Here is a 19,740-nt window from a genome sequence, read left to right on the forward strand (position 1 = left end):
CCCCCCCCCCCCCCCCCCCCGCATCATTAAGGGATTGAGAAATAATCTGCTAACAGATTGGGTGGCCATTGGTATACCTGTGATCACAGATGGTAAAGGAATGATGGGGCTCCCCCTCACTGCCTCTGAGTATAGGGTATATACATACCATAAATGGGTGAGCTAGATCTTATTTTGTCGGGCCCATGCATTGTCTTAAAAACTTAAAAATATTCACAGAAGTCCCTTGTTGGGCTGGGGCAGTGTATTAACAGTGGAGGCAGTTCGGGGAGGTGTAGGCTTCCTGGCTTCTCCCTGAGCTCAGGCAGCACTGGGAGTGTGCATCTGCCTAGCTGTCTTAATCACTGGAGCTGAGCCGGGGCTGCCCCTTAAGATGGGCCCGAGTTCTGCCTCTCCCTGTTGTCTCGCCAGCGTCCAGGCTGAATGCCAGTGACATTCCTCACACTCCAGGGCTGGGCAGTTTTTCTTAGAGCAGAGACCTATTTTGCAGTGTTTGTGCTTTAAATGGAGAAGAACAAAAGCTGGAACAAGGACCGTTTTCATTCGCGTATGTTACCTCTGTGGTCCATGTAGGGATTTTGAGTTTTGGTCCCCCTGTTTGTCACACATGTACCCTGTGCTCACACACAGCCAGAGCACCCATTTTCTGCTTTACGCAGACCGGGTGTCAGCTAACTACAGCCTGTGAGCAAGATGCTGCCCAGAGCCTGTTTTTGTAAATAAAGTTTTATTGGCACACAGCCATATTCATTCATTTTACGTATTGTCTGTGGTTGCTTTTTTGCTGCTGTGGCTGACTTGAGTCCTTGTAATAGAGACCACATGACCTGCAACACCCTCAGCTATTTACTGTCTTTTTTTTTTTTAAAGATTTTATTTGTTTGAGAGACACAGAGAGAGAACATAAGCAGAAAGAGGGAGAAGCAGACACCCTGCTGAGCAGGGAGCCCGATGTGGGGCTCGATCCCAGGACCCTGAGATCATGACCTGAGCTGAAGGCAGTCGCTTAACCAACTGAGCCACCCAGGAGCCCCTATTTCCAGTCTTTATAGAACCCGTTAGAGAAGAAGGTTTTTGGCTACTGGCACAAGACTGAAGTATTAGAGAAGTGAGTGAATGAGCCTGTTCTCTTGTTCAATCAGCCTGTGGAAGAAGCAGGGAAATAAGCACATTTGCTCACACAGCCTGCAGTTATCCTATAATAACACAGGTTGCAACCTGTTTGCCTTACTAGCAGGCTGGTAACACACCTTCTACATAGGGCGGAGAAAATCGTAACTCATTTTACCTGGAATGATTTGCTTTTTCTTTTTTAAATGTTCCGTATTTGTTATCAGACTATTTTTATGGAACAGGAAACACTTACAAGATAAGGCAGATATCTGACTGATACGGAGGTTACCAGGCAGCTAGTTCTCAGCAGCAACAGCTGCTGCCTAGCACGCATCCCTCATGATTTCCCCCAGGAACACCCATTCCCAGCCAGGTGTGGGTTGGGGGCAAGGGCATGGGGGCAGGGAGCTTAACTTTAGAAGTGGCAGCTAGGCTTCTCTTGGACAGGAAGGCCCTGGGTTTCCAGTTAGGGAGATTAGCTGGCCTGTTCGATTCTTCCAGTTTCGTTTAGATTGACTCTTCCTGTCCTATTATTAACTTGGTGAAAGGAAGTCAGGCACTGAACTATGGCTTACTGCTGTGTTGCAAAAGCCACAAAAGCACTCTGGAAGACCTCACTCAGGTTAGAAGCAGTTCGTGCTTGCTTGATACGTGAGGCTTATCTTTGCATACGAGGATCTTCTCCTCTTTCCACACCTTGCCTCCCTCTTCTTTCTTGTCCTCCTCCTTCTCCTCACCCTGCCCCCTCCTTAAAGCCCCCCTTCGCCCTCTCTCCTGCCCCAAACGCAAACAAGCATTTCCTGGGCCGATAGCAGACCCTGTACGTCAGTGTTCTCAACTAAGGGCAGTTTTGCCCCCCAGGGACGTTTGGCAATATCTGGAGACATTTTTGATCGTCACAGTTTTGTGGATGGTGGGGTGCTCCAGGCATCTAGCCACGGATACTGCCACACATCCTATAATGCACAGGACGGCTCCATCCCACAAAGAATTTTCTGCCCTGAACCACAGTAGTGTGAGGGTGAGAGCCACCCCCGCAGATGTTCTCCTTTCATGTCCCCTTCTGTGGTGTTTCTAGTTGTTTTCCTAATTTTCAGATTCACTCCCTCCCCCCTCTCAGCTCTTTGCATGAAACAGAAGTTATTTTGACCTACAGAGAATGTTCTCTGAGGAGGTCACTTCATCATTAGAGTCTCTCCTCACCCAGCATTGTCTTATACAGGGTATCAGGGCGAGAGAAAGTTGGGTTGTTTTAACTAGTTTTCTCATCTGTCAAGTGAGACTAGTGGTGTCTATCCTGAGTACCTCTCTGGGGGGTGTGAGGATAAAATGAAGATGATGTGTATGAGAGTATGTTGAACACTTAACATGGTGAGAAAATGGTAATGATGTTATTGTCTGGAAACGAAGTATAGAGACCTGTATCTGAATGGAACCAGGGAAATAACTGGGCTCAAGAATTATGGAGTTACCCTTAAGTCTTAGTTATTGGGGCGCCTGGGTGGCTCAGTTGGTTAAGCGTCTGCCTTCGGCTCAGGTCATGATCCCAGGGTCCTGGGATTGAGCCCCACAACAGGCCTCCTGCTCAGCGGGAGGCCTGCTTCTCCCTCTCCCACTCCCCCTGCTTGTGTTCCCTCTCTCGCTGTGTCTGTCTCTGTCAGGTAAATAAATGGAATCTTAGTCTTAGTTGTTTTCTTAGTAGAAATGAGAGTAGGGAGGCTTCGAAGGATGGATTAACAAAGATCTACGAAGGAAGCATCTGGGAGGGTTGATAAAAAGGAGTGTAGAAATAGCAGACGTTTTGAGAACCTTAAAACCTCATACTAAAAAGCAGGAACAAGACATGACTGCTTTTAATCTTTACCACTCTTTCCCATTATCCTGGGGGTCCCAGGATAAAATACAGGTCCCATTAAAATAAGGGGGAAAGAAAAGGAGTGTAAAAATACTAGAGATGAACAGACAAAACTGCTGTTGCTTAGAGCAGATGTTTTTAATCAATAAACTATTAGAACTGCCTATAATAGGAGGTCGGCATTAAAAACTAACAACATTTCTGTGTACCAACAATAACTTCTTAGAAAATAGGATAGAGAAAGGTTCCATTCATAATATCAACAAAAATTATGCAGCTTTAACCAATATATGAGACTTTGTGGAGGAAACTATAATGTTTTGTTGAAGGACAGGACAGGAAAAAAGCTTACTGTCAAAGATAGGTACTGTGGTTGTGTTTGAGCTATTACCCATGGAATCAAGGCTCAAATGGGTTGAGTAGCTTTCTTAAGGTCGCACAGCTAGTTATTAGGTCATTGTGACGCTTACCACCAGAATCTCTTTCTTTCTTTCTTTTTTTTTTTTTTAAGTAGGCTCTACGCCCAGCATGGAGCCCAGTAGTGTGGGGCTTAAACTCACAACCCTTAGATCAAGACCTGAGCTGAGATCAAGAATCGTATGCTTAACCAACTGAGCTCCCCAGCTGCCCCCAGAATTTCTTTCTTTTCTTTTTTTGTAGAAGATTTATTTACTTATGTATTTGAGGGAGGAGGGAGGGGCAGAGGGAGAGGGAGAGAGAGAGAGAGAGAGTGCATCTCAAACAGTCTCCACGCTGATTGTGGAGCCCGACGAGGGGCTCGATCCCGTTATGCTGAGATCATGATCTGAGCTGAAATCAAGAGTGGGACCCTTAACCGACTGAGCCACCCAGGCGCCCCACCCCCAGAATTTCTTACAGTACTTCTTAAAAATTGTATTTGTTACTGATTTCCAGTAGACATTTTTTCCTGATGAGTTTCTTCTGAGTGATCTTATATGTTCGGAATGTGGCTTTGTTAGATTGTGTAATGTATCATTAGGGAAACATTTTTCTTGACATTCTGGAGTAGGAAGTGGTTTTGATTCCCATGAATTGGCCACTCATGTAATCTTTCTGCTATTGGTGTTTCTGAATAGGAGATCTGGAACCTCTGCGAATATGAGGACCTACCATGTTGAAGAATCATGGCTTTAGGAAGCCTCTGGTGGCTCATATATTTTATGAATTGGGGGTAAACTTAAAAGAATGGCCTTTTTTTTTTTTCTTTTTCTTTTTGGTGACTCAAATCCAATTGCTCTATCCTCCCAAAGCCTGCTGTTGAAAGAATCCTAGGGCAAATTGTTGGCTTTGTTTAGACCTCCATTTGTTGGTCTCTTAAGTATATTAGTAATAGCAGCACTGTGTTAAATGCATACGTTCTATCATCCCCTTGAATCCCAACCCAAATACCATGATGTTAGGTATTACCATCCCCATTTTACAGATGAGAAAGTTGAAGCTGAGAGGTTTAAATTTGCCCCTGGTCATACAGCTGGTAGAACTAAAATTTGAACCCGGGTGTGCCTGGGTTGTAGCCACTGTAATTATTCTGCTAGGGCAGCCTATTAACTCTTAGACACCAGCTTTTCAATCTATGGCTTCTGAATGTAGAAGAGAGAGAGAGGAAAAAAATGTCTTAGTATCTAATGACCTGCAAACTCTGTATTTAGTAGGGTGACGCAAGATAGCTTTTTAAGGAATGTGTGGAATGCTGTGATGTTCTTTTGTTGTTATTGATGTATTTGTTCAAATTCCTTTTGAGAATGCACATTTGTTTTGAAACCAAACCTGTCTTTCTTGCCTACATTTCAGTCAGAACTAAGACATGGTCCGTTTTACTATATGAAGCAGCCACTCACCACAGACCCTGTTGATGTTGTACCGCAGGATGGACGGAATGATTTCTACTGCTGGGTTTGTCACCGGGAAGGCCAAGTCCTTTGCTGTGAGCTCTGTCCCCGGGTTTATCACGCTAAGTGTCTGAGACTGACATCGGAACCAGAGGGGGACTGGTTTTGTCCTGAATGTGAGGTTAGTTCCCAATGAATGAATGCATTATCTGCTTCGTTTCCTTTCCTTTCTCATTCTCCCTTTCATTTAAAAATTTTTGAATAATCCAGATTCAGGAAAAAATGAAATCTCTTGCCTTCCACTTGCTCTATCCTGGTCACCCCCTTTTGGGACCAGCTTTGGCAGGGGCCTGAGCTCTGCTGCTCTTGCAGTGACAATTGCACTGAGTGTTGGTTTTGATTCTTCCTGGGTCTTTGGATCACTCTGGGATCTGCAACCTTCTCTGATTCTGCTGTAATGAACATTTCAGAAGTTAACTTAGGAACTGTTTAACGGTTCACGTATTTTGAAAAGATCGCATGCTGTTTTTCCTCTTCTTGGATGTTGTCTCCTGCTGCATCCGTTAAGTCATCGGCGGTAGCCGAGAAGACCAATTTGGGTTGTATGCTCCATGTGGTTGTCATCTGATGCTTTCATTCATGCTGCAACTGTTTCTCGAGTGCCCGTTAGGTGCTAGGGATCCGGCCGTGAACAAAAAGAGGCATGCATGACATGCTTTTCAGGAGAAGAGGACAAAAACCAAATAAAATGAATTGAAGAGGAGGAATTGGGAATAAAGCGGGTGGAGGGTGTTTCCCTTTCAAGTGAAGAGGCCCAGGAAGGCCCAGGAAGGCCTCACTGAGACTTGAGAACGGCGTGAAGGAGAGGAGGAGCGAGTCATGCCGCCTTCCATTGAGGAGGCTGCAGGTACAGAACCCAAGCAGAAGGACGCTGGCTTAGTGAAGAACATAAGTATCTCATTTGTCGGAAAGCCTAACGTTTTCCTTTATTAAAACAGTTACGACCATTTCCACAATTCTGAGGTATCTTCCATTCTTGGTGACTTCCAATTACGATGCTTTTTCAAGATGCTGCAAATGATGCCATCTGCAAAATCATTTAATACGGAATGTCACTTGGGTTTGAAGGTATATTAGAACTTGATCTCACACAAGGAAGCTTTCTGTGTACGAAATAGAACGTTCTTCCCGATGTCTTTCAAAAGAAGCAAGCTACAAGACGGTGTCTGTGGTACTGCTTTTGTGTTGGGAATGGAGAAAAATAAGAACTATATGAAAAGAGAGGAGACATCACATCGATACGATGATGACATTTTAATGGTGTTCTGCCCCTAAAATTGCAAACAATGGCCTCTGGTTCTCTTTGGGGTACTCGAGACGGAGAGATGTGTAGGATACTCTTTGCTCAGCAATTTGACCTGGTTCTGCTACAGTTAGTGTGGGCACTGGATCCTTCATCCATTTCCTTTTGTCTTGACCCACCCTTCCCAATTGTTTCATAATTTTGCAGAAACGGTAGTGGCTTTTGCTGCGAGTAAAGATCCTGATGGATGCGGGCTGGAACAATAGGGATCAATAGGGATTTATTCTCATGTGTAGAAAGAACCCAGAGGCAGGGCCAGGCCAGAGTTTGTGCATAGCCAGACTCTTTCACTGTTGAGGCGAAGTGTGTCCTCGTTACCCCGCCCCCCGCCATGGCCATAAGCTGGCTGCTGGGGTTTTTAATCACGTGTGCCTAGACAAAAATCCCTCTAAGAGGAGGAGTGTTTCTCTTTACAACCCTTTTTATCAAGCAGAAGGACCTTGCCCTTCAGCCTCCAGGTGACTTTGTCCTTGGCCTCATCAGTCAGGATTGGACCAGTCTTCAAGCAAAAGAATCTTGAAAATGCTTGTCTGGCACTTTCAGTCTATATCATGGGAACGGGGCGCTGCTAGCCAGGAGGGAAGGGATCGGGGACGGCTACCTGGAAGCAAACAGTGATTCAAACAAACAGGATTTCTGTGTTTAAGGTTTAGGGCCCCAGATTTCTTCCAGGGGGGCATTGGCAGTGTAGGCTAGCTGTCTCAGGCTCGGGTAGCTAAGCAGCTAGGTACGTGCATCACGTACTGTTTCCAGCTTCTGAGCAACTCATGTGTTGCCCTTTTCCTCGACAACCAACCAGACACTTCTGAAAGTTCCTTTTGGAGGATCCAGAGCTATGAAGGATGGAAACTAAATCAAGATTAATTGGAGGAAACTTTTCTCAGCTCTCCCTACACAGATGGTTAAAGAGTGTTTCCTGACATCATCAGACTTTGCTATTTTGGTGTTACTGCTACATAAGGAGTCTGAAGCTCTGGGATATTGTACCAGATTGACATAGCAGAGTCTGGTTTCAGACATTTCTCTGGGCCTCTTCTTTGATGGGAATTTCCCTTTCAAAATGACATTTATTTCCCATGGAGACAGACAGCTAGACTACGCTTCCTGCATCGTTTGCCAGAATGTCCTGAGTGGGTTCACATCCGTGGTGACAGAGAATGAAGTCATACTTATATTTAGTTCTCTCCTACCCTTGGATTCTTTCTACAGGGAAGACTGTCCTTTTCCATCAGTGATGTCATTGAGTTAAAGCCTTGTCAGTTTCCTGAAAGGTAGCCCAGAATGCTAAGAGGATCAAGTTAAGTGACTGATTCATTGTGTGCAGAGATCACCCTAAAACCATTAGTGGTCTTTCCTTTCACATCCCATTCTTGAAACCCACGGTTGTAATCGTGACGATTTTTCAGGTCCCTGCCCACCTGCCTCTTTCTCAGATTATGTCATCTTCATGAGAGAAAAACACTTCCAAATCAGGTCATCACCAGTGGATTGGTGTGCCTCTTCATTTTTATCCACTGATCCAGTGTATGGTCAAGTAGATTGGAGTTCTTCTCAAGTGAAACAACTAGTCTCATTTGGATGGAAAGGAATTTTTATTATGAGCTTATTGGAAAATTAGGAGGAAAGGGAACTTTGTACAGGGAATAGTAATTTTTTTCTAACTGAACATTTGTGTGATTTTGACTTGTAGAAGATTACAGTAGCAGAATGCATCGAGACTCAGAGTAAGGCCATGACAATGCTCACCATCGAACAGTTATCCTACCTGCTCAAGTTTGCCATTCAGAAAATGAAACAGCCAGGGGTAAGAAGAAAGTTCCTCTTGGTATAAGCGTAAATGGAAAATAGTGACTTTTGTTGTTTTCTGTTAACATTCTTGTTCTGAGTAGTTTTTGCTTTCCAGACACCTGTGCATACTCTTTGGGTCTTCTTATGTGCCTGGCTCAAATACCTAAAAATTAAATATAAAGTACGATGACAATCAGTTAATTCTCTGTAGTGAGTACTCCGTGTCCCCAATGAGTTTAATGGGGGAATGACATGCAGTAGAAAGTTGGTGGGATTTAAAATGCTGATTAGTCATGAAGTGAAACCTCATACCCAGACCCCATCGGGTAAGGAGGTTCTGTACTTCTCCCTTCGGGAGTTTGTAAAATTCCATTTCAATGAGAGAGTGGAATACAACCCAGTTTATTTATAATCAAGGTCTGATGATGGAACCTCCAAGTGAAACTCAACCAATGAGACTCCCATAAAGGGCGAGAATTTGGTTCATTCCTTCAATTTTGAAATGGGATTTGATGTAGAGTCCTTTGCCTCTTAAAGGAAATCCAGATGTGAAAGCAAGGCTGCCACATTTCAGCTGGCACGCTCTCTTTCCTAGTGGTTACCCTCCCCAGAGTCCCAGGCACATCATAGTCATGGTGGTTTTAATTTTTTTGGTGACATTTTTTAGGAAGATGACCGTAAAATGCCTCGTTTTTAAAAATAATATGTTGTGCCCATATAATCAACATGTTATGACATTCTTCGTACAGACCAATCTAGAGAAACTTTAAGGGTAGGGTTTTCCCTTTCCAATTTGCACAGAGGCCCCATACGGGCTAGTGGTGACCCTTTGTTAAACTCTCCAGAGTCTGCTTTCTAAGTCAAGGGAATATACAGCATTGTAGAACCTCAGGGTATTGAATAGACACTGTGGCTTAATTTCTTAAAAAAAAAAAAAACAACAAAAAAAACAGGCTTTTGTTTTGAGATTATATTCTGAAATTTGATACCATGAAAAAAATTCAGAGCATGCCAATTGGGTGTTGCTAAATTGGGAATCTATTTGTAACAAAATCTCCGTCAATGGAAGCAAAAGCATGGATAGCCTCAGTTTGGAAAGAAAAACAACTCTTTTTTTTTTAACTGTAGAGTTGTTTTTATGTTGAGTGACAAGGAATTACTTTCTGCTTTTCCATAGGCTAAATTATGGGACTGTTTTACAAAAAGAACAGATTCATGTAGAGTTGTCATCACTGTAGAATTATAAACCATAGAGAAAAATCGAAGAAGGCCTAATTTCTCACATAAATTGTTTGATATAAAATCAATTAGGGCAGAAAGTTGCCGATGATATTGAAGCATCTTTGTAACTTGCAAAGGCCACACACTTTCCTTCTGGGTAGAAGAGGGCTCCAGTGACTGTAAGTGGTAGCTCTTTCAGATGCCTTGCTTGGCTGTCATTTGGTGTTTAATTAAATCTTTTAGTGATTGATTGATTGATTGATTTTAAGATTTTGAGATTTTATTTTTAAGTAATCTCTACACCCAATGTGGGGCTTGAATTTTTACAACCCTGAGATCAAGAGTCGCATGCTCCACCAACTGAGCCAGCCAGGTGCCCCAAATCTTGTAGATTTTTAAATATTGATAAGTAAAAACAATCCATCAACAAACCGGGCCTTGCATTTTGAGCTGATTCACGTAAGGGCTTAAGAACATGGCACAAGATGAAAAACTTTGACATAGTCTCTGTGTTGAGGTAATTTGGCTTCTTGAAGGAGGAGCAAAATCTCACTGTCTGAATTTTCCCCCCAAGTGTAAAATACCTGCTGGCACTTAGGGGGGAACTTTATTAAGTGTGTCATCTCTGGGTATGGCCACATTTTACTGTCTGTTTTGGTTATGGATGTTTGCAGGACATAGATAAGCCTTATTCAGAGTTCACGTCTGAAGTAGCTGATGGTGTGTTGTTCTTGTCGATCTTAATAGAAGAGGACAGAACCTGTTACTTGGATATATTTTGAAAACTAAACAAATAACAAAAGAACCCCCCCCCCCCATGATTATTGATAACCAGGCAGAACTGGAAGCTGAACCAGCTTAGTACTCCCCAAGGTCATTCTTTGTGGAAACCACTAGAACTGTATTGTCTGAAAAGTTGTCTCCATTTTGAAAGTACTTTTGTTACTATTAATGCTTTGTTTTCCACAGTAATGATGGGTTTGTGTCTCCGTGTGTGTGTGCATCTTTTCTTTTCTTTTATAGACAGATGCATTCCAGAAGCCTGTTCCATTGGAACAGCATCCTGACTATGCGGAATACATCTTCCATCCTATGGACCTTTGTACATTGGAAAAGGTTGGCTTCCATCAAAGAACTTCACCATTGTAGCCACAATTCCCGAGATGACTAAAGGCCCTCCCTCACTTCCTGTGCCCCGTCTCAAGTTAGATGATTGCTCTGCCTATCCTCTGTACCATTTTTATTTGGATGGAAGAACTCTTGATCCCTTAACTTCTGTAACATTCTTCCAAGGATTGTAATGGAGTGTTGAATTCCACTGATGAGCTCCAAATATTACTTTTGCTGGTGATTGTCTGAAAATTGAGCTGAAAAAGTCACACTTCTATGAATCAGTGATTGGATTGATTTGCGCCTTACCTCCTCTTCTCTTTCTGTCAGAGGTGCTAATGAGGGCAGCAGGAAGGAGAAAAGAGAAAATTAAGTGTTTGGGAAACCTTCAGATTGCTGATAAAGATGTGGCTTCCTAGAAGTTATTCTACTGTTAGGGATATGTCCTTAATGCCTGAAGGTGCTTTGAAAAGTTCAGGCTAAAATTCCATCCTGAAAATTACACTTGGAATGCTTTAGATTGTGCATATCACCCTGGTGCTAATTTTCAAATTTGTGGCATGAAATATGGGGAATGAAAAGCATGGATGAGGAGAAAACCTTATATTGTCTTGCTGACCCCCAAATGCTCAATCGAACCTGCTTTGAAAAATTACACACACCCTCATGGTTTTCAAGAAAAGAAGGCATTCAAAAAAGACAGGGCTGGAATCCTAGCTTCACAAATTAATAGCGTTGGAACTTTGCAGAAGTTCCTTAACAATCGCAGACCTCAGTATTCTTGTCTGTAAAGTGGTGATGATAGTGTGTCATTGGCGTTCTTAGTCACAAGGCTTATGTGAGGCTGTTACAATGAATAAAAACCATGTCAGTATATAAAATATCCTGGTTTCTTGAAAGGGGCTGCTTGATAAATGACAGCTGGTATAGGAGGAAACAATTCAAGTTACTGTGATGAATTCAGCAACTTCATTTTTATGGAGCTCTAGATCTCAAATATAATAGCATCTTGGGAAATGGGTAAAAGCATTAATTAATTTGGCAAATGACTGCTAAGAAAAATGATGTGGGGACGCAGGTGTTAATTGGCTGCGGCTTGTACAGACTCACGGGTTATTATGCTCCTTGGCTTTTCTCCCCAGAATGCTAAAAAGAAAATGTATGGATGCACAGAAGCTTTCCTGGCCGATGCAAAGTGGATTTTGCACAACTGCATCATTTATAATGGAGGTGGGTGGTTTAGGTGGCTCCTAAAAAAGAGAGTGTTTATGCTGTGTGTTTTGCTCAATCTCCCACCCTTCCTGAAGAATCATGCTCTTTTTTTCCTGCGCCAGGGCCAAAAACTGAGATATTTGTATATAGATTGCTAGTATGTGTGAATAGGGGACGGTGACTCTGTGCGTTTTAAGGGATGAGCTGGTATCCATAGTGGCTCATGGCTATATGATGCTGCTTACCTGTCCTTTTTAGAAACTTTATGGAGGAATAATTACATAGAAAAAATGGATAGATTTTGTGAATACAGTCTTTGAATTTGACAAATGTGTAACCCACCTCAAAGGTATAACTACAACCTCAGATTAAATCTGGAGTATTTCCATCACTCTGTTATATTCCCACTTGTCCCTTACCAGTAAATCCACCCTCCTTGGTTTTTTCTGCCCCTATAGATTAGTTTTACATATTCTAGAATTTCATACAAATGGAGTCATAGTGCATTCTTTTGTGTCTGGCTGATTGCATGCAGTGTAATTTTTTTGGGGATTCATGCATGTTGTTGTATGTATCAGTTGCTTTGTTCCTTTTTATTACCATGAGTGGTTTTTCACTGTATCAGCATACAATTTATTTATCTATTCCCTTTGTGGATTTTGAAGGATCTTTGGGTTATTTTCAGCTTTTGGCTGTTAGGAATAAAGCCACTGTGAACATTCTTGTGCAAGTCTTTGTGTGGACATATATTTTCATTTCTCATGGGTAAATACTTAGGAGTGGTAGTGCTGGGTCATTGACTAGGTTTCTAGTTATTTATTTATTTATTAAAGATTTTATTTATTTATTTGACAGAGAGAGACACACAGCGAGAGAGGGAACACAAGCAGGGGGAGTGGGAGAGGGAGAAGCAGGCTTCCCGCAGAGCAGGGAGCCCGATGCGGGGCTCGATCCCAGGACCCTGGGATCATGACCTGAGCCGAAGGTAGACGCTTAACGACTGAGCCACCCAGGCACCCCGACTACGTTTCTATTTAAATTTACAAGACATTTTGGCAAACTTTCTTCAGAGTGGTTGTATCATTTTCTACTCTTCTAGCCATGCATAGGAGAGTCTTAGTTGCTCTACATCCTTGTCAACACTTGGTGTTGTCTGTCTTATTAATTTTAGCCATACTTGGAAGTGTGAACTGTTACGTCATGGTGGTGTTCATTTGCCTTTTCCTTAGAATTAATGGTATTGTGTATTTTTTTATGTGTTTATTAATCATTGGTATATCTTTTTTTGGTAAAATATGTATTCAGATCTTTTGCTCATTTCAAGAACTGGGTGGTTTGTGTTTTTATTATTGCATTTTAGGAGTTCTTTGTATTCTGGATAAAGTTGTGTCAGTTGCGTTTTTGTGGATTGAGCCTTCTGGACAGAATGGACGAGGATTCCTATTAAAATCTCCTCTCATGGCACCTTTCATATTGCCCTACCTTCTCCCACAGTCCTCTCTGTCTGCCTTCTGGCCAGGTAGCTCTTCCAGTGTCCTGCTCCATTCTGTTCCTCTTGTTCCCTGCTAGAACACTCTGCCTTGATGACTTTTTCTTATCCTTCAGTGTCAGCCTATTAGTCCTCTGAGGAGTCTTCACTTATGGACCCAGACCATACCAGGTGCTCTCGTTAGGAGATCTCATAGTACCTGTACTTGCCCATGGTAGCGTTTATCACACTTCCTGGATGGTGCTAATTTTATTTGTTTGAGGATGTTAAGATCTTTTTTTTTCCTTTTTTTGGGTGTAAGATCTTGAAGAGCAGACGCCCTGTCTTCTTACTGTATGGTCCTAGAGTAGATTGTTAGCTAATGTATAAGGGAAGACGTATGAGTGGGTGGCTGTCTGCTCAAAGCACATGTTCTGCATTATTAGCTCAGTAGCGGGGCCACTGGTATCGGGAGGGGAGAGAGAGGCACTCGGTTGAAAATTCGTGTAAAGATTATTAACTCAAATATATAGAAAGGCTGGTAAGATCACATAAGCAAGTGGATGAGATTAGGTGGCAGAAAAATAGCAGCACAAGCCAGCATGGCCATTGGCCAAGGGGAGAACTAGAGCCTGATAAACTGGGGGAATGAAATCCTACCTGGTCTGAAGGGGTCACCACTGGATACCCCAGTCGTTTTTGGACACAGAGTTATCAGATTTTTTGAGTTTTCAAGGCAAGCCAGAAATCTAGGGAGGGGTGTGTGTGTGTGTGTGTGTGTGTGTGTGTGTGTGTGTGTGTGTGTAAAATCTTTTTGCCAAGAAATTGACAATGTCTGGAAATACCGTAATGTCTGAAGAAAGCATGGCTTTTCGGCCATCTTGTCTTCTGGTTTAGTGTGCAGGTGAGGGATTTAGAGTTAGACCTGGGGCCAGATTTTCAACTCATTAGCTAAGTAGTCTCATGTAAGAACGACTCCTGAGCCTTGGCTTACTCATTAATGAAAGGGGAGCATTCATACCTGCTTCCTGGTACAGCTTCTTGAGGAGTTAATAAGAAAATGTATTTCGAAGCACCAGGCCCAGCAGAGCTAATTTTCTTTCCCCTGTTACTTTACATGTGGAGTCTGGAACAATGGGCGAATGAGGCTCCTTTCCACTAATTGGAGCCTTTCGAACGTGAAAGCATCTTCCAGATACTAACCTGTGAGCTGTAGGAATCAAAATTACTCAGTTTCAGAGATGACATTGAGGCACCAAAGATTGCTCAGTGTTTAGGGGAGAAGTCACATAATTTGAACCAATAACAGGAGCCAGAATCTTCTGGTTTTTAGCCTTTGCAGCTTAATCCTGGGGGGAAGCAAGTTGAAAGGTTGTTAGTGGAAGTATAACCCCATGGTTAGGTGTTAATAATCGTGTTTCCATTTGAATTAATCATACTTTCTTATTCCTTAGGAAATCACAAATTGACGCAGATAGCAAAAGTAGTCATCAAAATCTGTGAGCATGAGGTATGTGTTTTTCACTGTCCGATTTTAAATGCACCCAGAGTGAGGGGTTGGGGTGGCTGGTTTCTATCTGCAGAATCTCTCAGTGGGTAGCTGTGGCAGTTTTGGGATTTATTTATTTATTTTTAAAAAAGGTTTTATTTATTTGAGAGAGAGCAGAAAGCACAAGCGGGGGGGGGGGGGGCAGGCAGAGGCAGAGGGAAAAGCAGGCTCCCTGCTGAGCGGGGAGCCCGATGCAGGACTTGATCCAAGGACCCTGGAATCATGACCTGAGCGGAAGGCAGACACTCAACTGACTGAACCACCCAGGCATGCCAATTTTGGGATTTATTGAGGCACATACAGTGCCCCCCTGTCTTCAAAGAAAAGTAAAAGCGACAAAGAGTGGACCCCCCAGTATGTTATAAACCACCCTTATCTTACCCATGATCTAAGGGAGGTGGAAATGACCTTGTATTATTCAGTCTTGAGTCATGGTCAAGCCCAAGCATTGGGCATCCTGAGTTTTCTTAGTTGCATAGATAGGGCTCATGATTTGTTCACCCTACAATCTGTGGCATTGGGCCAGGCCCCTTTTACTCTTCTTAGGGAAGATGTTTGGGTTTTGATGTTATGTCTTGGAAAGGTCCTGATTGTTTTTCAGGGAGTGGCCTGGAGAGTCCTGGAGAGTCATTCATTCCCTCTTGGAAATACAGTTTTGATGATGTGAAAGAAAGGCCCTGAGGCCCTAGTGGTTGTGGGGTAGGCTGGGAGCAGAAACAGTACCAGGGAGGCTTTATTAGACCCCCTTCATAAGAGCGAAAAACCGAGATGTAATGGACTTAAACATGTCTGTGTACTTCATTCATTCATTCATTCATTCATCCATTCATTTGTAAGGAAAACACTTGGATATCTCAGGGTATGTCCATTTCTACCTATTTTTATTTTATTTTTATTTTTATTTTTTTAAAGATTTTATTTATTTATTTGACAGACAGAGACACAGCAAGAGAGGGAACACAAGCAGGGGGAGTGGGAGAGGGAGAAGCAGGCTTCCCGCTGAGTAGGGAACCCGATGTGGGGCTCGATCCCAGGACCCTGGGATCATGACCTGAGCGGAAGGCAGATGCTTAATGACTGAGCCACCCAGGCGCCCTCTACCTATTTTTATAGAGAGTTTTATAATTTATATTTTTCACTTAGTTTGAGTGTTTCCCCATTGTAATTAAACACACAGGGACAATAGAATTTTTCATAGCTGTTACGATGATTTTCTTAGTATAAATGTTAGAAATGTTAGCCCTTAGACATGATAGGTACCTTTCTAACATTTATACTAAGGCTCTAGGTAGATATTTCCTCATTGGCTTCGGGAAAAGCTGTAGCATCTTAAACAGCAGCCTGGGATGGGTGAGTATGGTAGTTTTTCTGTGTCCTTCTCAATATTGGAAGTTCTTGCAATGCGATTAGTAAAACCAGGCATGTCACTGTGAGTTTGGTTTGTACTTCTTTGAAGACAAGTGGTGATGGGCTGTTTTTTTTTTTTTTTTTTTAAAGATTTTATTTATTTAATAGAGAGAGCACAAGCAGGGGGAGCGGCACGGAAAGGGAGAAGCAGACTCCCCACCAAGCAGGCAGCCTGATGTGGGGCTCGATCCCAGGATCCTGGGATCACAACCTGAGCCGAAGGCAGATGCTTAACCGACTGAGCCACTCAGGCGCCTGATGGACTGTTTTTGATATGTTTATTGTTGATTTGGAGTTTTGTATGAATGAGTTGTCCAGTTGTTTCCCCCTTGGGGATTCATTTGTTTTCCTATATTTGGGAGCTAAAGCCTAGGCTTTTAATCATTGGTGGGTTGCCCCGAGGTGGAAGTTACTGAACCCAGATACTTTGTGTCTGCCATTTCTGATTCTACCTGTTGGCAGTACATTGCCCCTGTGTGGGCTCCAAGGCAGGGCTCTCCTGGACCTGACGTTACCACCTTCTTTACCCAGTACCTTTGGAATAGCGTACAGGTAGAGTGAGTAGAAGGAGGAACTATATGCCATCATTCATTCATGCATGTATTCTTTTGTTCCTTTATTCACTCATTTATTCACTCACCTTTAAGTTAGTCAGTTATAGTTATAACATTATTAGTTATAATGTTATAACTGCCTGGGTTCAAGTCCTGGCCCTGTCACTTTACTGCTGTGAGACTTTGGGCAGGTGTCCTGACTTTCTGGGGCTTCATTTTCTCCATTTGTCACATGGGGGTAACAGCAGTCCTGCCTTCGAAGGGAGTGTGAAGAATAAATGGATTAGTACCTGTAGAACACTTCGGTGATCCCAGCAGAGATCTCTGATCAATGTTAACTGATGTATTGATTACTGTGTCACTTGAAGTGCTTTACATTTATCTCCTATAATTGTTAGAATCCGTTTGGTAGGTGTTGCTCGCATCCCCATTCTGTACATTAGGAAATGGGAGGGAAATGGAGGCTCAGACAAGATAAGCAACCGTTCCTAGAGTTACAGAGCTAGAAAATGGTGGAGTCTGAGTTGAGATCCCAGAAAGGGGCTTCTGGGGTCCTTGATTCTAGGTCAGGTGTAGATATCCTAGGGGAATGTACTTTTTCAAGAGGGAGAAGGATGGTCTACAAGCTACACAATTTCAGATTGTCGTCGGTGGAGAGAAAATAAGGCAACAGGGTATTGAGCACCTGCTGCTCTGGATGGTGTGATTAGAGATGTGTGGGAATTGAGCACAATGAGCAGAGGCCGAGCCGTTCTGGAGGTGGTTGGGGAGCTCAGGAGGCCCAAGGCCTGGACACACTTGGCGTTGACGGAGCTCATCAGGAGTTTAGATTTCCTTGTTAGTTTCTGTTAGTTTCCTGTACTACTGACATTTTGGCTGGGGAATTCTTTGTCCCGGGGACTGTCCTGCACCTCATAGATTCCGGTTGCAACCCACGGTCAGATAAACGTTGGCACGTGATGGCCCTGCTGCTGTGTCTTGGGGGATGGACCGCAGTGGGCCAAGAGTAGAAGCTGATCTGGATGTGGTCCAGAGAGAGAGGAGGTGGTGATGGTGGTGGCTTGGGTTAGGTGAAGCATGGGGGTTGGTGGGGGGTAGTTGGACTCTTCTTGAAGGTGTTCCCCACTGTTGGACCTGGTTTAGCTAACCTTAACTGCTAACACCATCATGCATTCCTTGAGGGCCGCCAGATGTGAGGCCCCTGGGATGACACATCCTAACGTGTTTTTGCTTTACAGATGAATGAAATTGAAGTATGTCCAGAGTGTTACCTAGCTGCTTGCCAAAAACGAGATAACTGGTTTTGTGAGCCTTGTGTAAGTTGCATTTCTTTTCCTTACTTCATTTTCTGAGCCCCATGCCTTAGATGGCTACCCAAGGCTACTTTGTCCAGGTGGTTTATTCGGTGAAACTTTGGGTGAAGTTTTTTTTTTTTTTAAAGATTTTATTTATTTATTTGACAGAGAGAGATAGCGAGAGCAGGAACACAAGCAGGGGGAGTGGGAGAGGGAGAAGCAGGCTCCCCACAGAGCAGGGAGCCCAATGCTGGGCTCGATCCCAGGACCCTGGGATCATGACCTGAGCCGAAGGCAGACGCTTAACGACTGAGCCACCAAGGTGCCCCATTGGGTGAAGTTTTTAAATGATTTTTGTAGTGATAAAGTTATGGCAGAATGTAAGTGATCCAGATAGAATAAACCTCTGGGGCTGAAAATTCATGTGCCAAAGGGAGCATTGTGACTTTCTGGGTTTATTAACTCCGGGCGGGCTGGAGGGTAGAGAGCAAGAAGGAGCTCATCAGGGAGGGGGCGCCCCTTGGTAATGCAGATAGCGGGAAGAGAGTTCAGTGAGTTTGTTCTTTTGGATCTGTGTTTAGAGGTTTGGAAATACCTCTCTGGATTGCCTCCATGGTCTCTCCAACTTGGTGGTTTGGGGTAGGGGTTGGGGAGAGAAAAATCACCCTGTTTTCCTCATGGATCTGCATTTTCCAAACTGGTGTTCTGCAGAGAAGTGTGTTCTTGGGGTGGCCTGATGGGAGGGTGGGAGGAGGGTAGGGGTGGAGCTTACTGGGAGGCAAGATGGGGGCCAATAAAGTGGAAAAGTAGAACATAGTTTATGTCTCTTCTGCCTTTGGCAATAAACACCTGCATAATTAAGGCTCTGGGCAGCCTCAATAAAGGACAAAGGTGGCTAATTCTACCCCTTGTTCCCTGCCAGTTATAATGCACATTTAATCCCCCAACTTAACGGAGGGTGTAGGCATTGCTGTCTCCATGTTGCAGGGGAAGGTAGACCCTCTTGCTCACGGCCACCCGGGTAATAGCATTAGAGCCAGGGTCCAAGCCTGGTCTTGTCGGTGCTCCGTCCTTCTGTTTTGTCGTTCACCCCCAGAACCAGCTTTGCCTGGGGCTTACTGGCCTCATGCCCTCCTAGGCGAGCCCACTTGGGAGACCCTGCCTAGAACTGTTCTCATTCAGTTGGTGGCCTTGTTGTATCGCCACACACCAAGCTTTATATGCGTGTCTTGCTGTCAAATACATACAAACTCTGGATTTTGTTTTTCTGTTCCTAGAGCAATCCACATCCTTTGGTCTGGGCAAAACTGAAGGGGTTTCCATTCTGGCCTGCAAAAGCTCTGCGGGATAAAGATGGGCAGGTTGATGCTCGTTTCTTTGGACAGCATGACAGGTGGGAGTTCAAACCGGCTGCAAACATATAGCGTTAACTGAACCTTTGATACGATCATGGATGCAAGCAGGGGCAGAGGATTATTGTGTTATTTATTGTCATGACACCAACCAGTGATCTTGTGGTTAAAAATACAGTCCTGGGCTGTGTTCAGCCTGATAATGTGTGGGCTTCAGTGTTTTCAGGTATGTTTAAGAGAAGAATCTTGCTTTCGTAGTTTTGTTGATGAAACTGGCACCATGGCTATTTTAGGTGCTGCTTGTTCTTTTTTGGATTTTCTAGAGCAAATTAAACTGCCGTGCAAATTGCTTTTCAAAATAATGCTTTCAGAGATCAGAAGTATTTCCCCAGATTGCCAGTAAATGAATCTCTTATCATTGTGCTGGGCGGTTCCCTCCTGTTGCCTTTTCTCTGAAGCTAAAATAGGAAATTATAAGAGGTGGCTGTTTTAACAGGTGGGAGCCCTCCCTGCCAGCCTTTCTACCCTCCCCTTTCCCTTGCTCACAGGGAAGTGAATTGTTCCAGCTCTTAGCAGTTCCTGCTCCTACATGCTTGAGAACAA

At 43.6% G+C, this 19,740-nt stretch overlaps 1 protein-coding gene across 27 annotated transcripts in view; it reads left to right on the top strand.

Moving 5' to 3' along the window:
* Positions 1–19,740, top strand: part of ZMYND8 (zinc finger MYND-type containing 8) — a 122,967-nt gene that overhangs the window by 43,002 nt on the left and 60,225 nt on the right. For 20 of the 27 annotated variants that reach the window (XM_032420130.1, XM_032420131.1, XM_032420128.1 and 17 more), the window contains 7 exons: positions 4,781–4,999; positions 7,872–7,985; positions 10,214–10,306; positions 11,443–11,530; positions 14,435–14,490; positions 17,729–17,806; positions 19,063–19,178. In XM_032420130.1, the coding sequence (XP_032276021.1) occupies positions 4,781–4,999; positions 7,872–7,985; positions 10,214–10,306; positions 11,443–11,530; positions 14,435–14,490; positions 17,729–17,806; positions 19,063–19,178 (764 nt within the window). The remainder of the gene's footprint in view (positions 1–4,780; positions 5,000–7,871; positions 7,986–10,213; positions 10,307–11,442; positions 11,531–14,434; positions 14,491–17,728; positions 17,807–19,062; positions 19,179–19,740) is intronic. The other 7 variants (XM_032420147.1, XM_032420152.1, XM_032420133.1 and 4 more) reach the window with 1 other exon arrangement.

The sequence above is a fragment of the Phoca vitulina genome, unplaced genomic scaffold, assembly GCF_004348235.1.
Source record: "Phoca vitulina isolate PV1807 unplaced genomic scaffold, GSC_HSeal_1.0 scaffold22, whole genome shotgun sequence".
Taxonomy (NCBI): domain Eukaryota; kingdom Metazoa; phylum Chordata; class Mammalia; order Carnivora; family Phocidae; genus Phoca; species Phoca vitulina.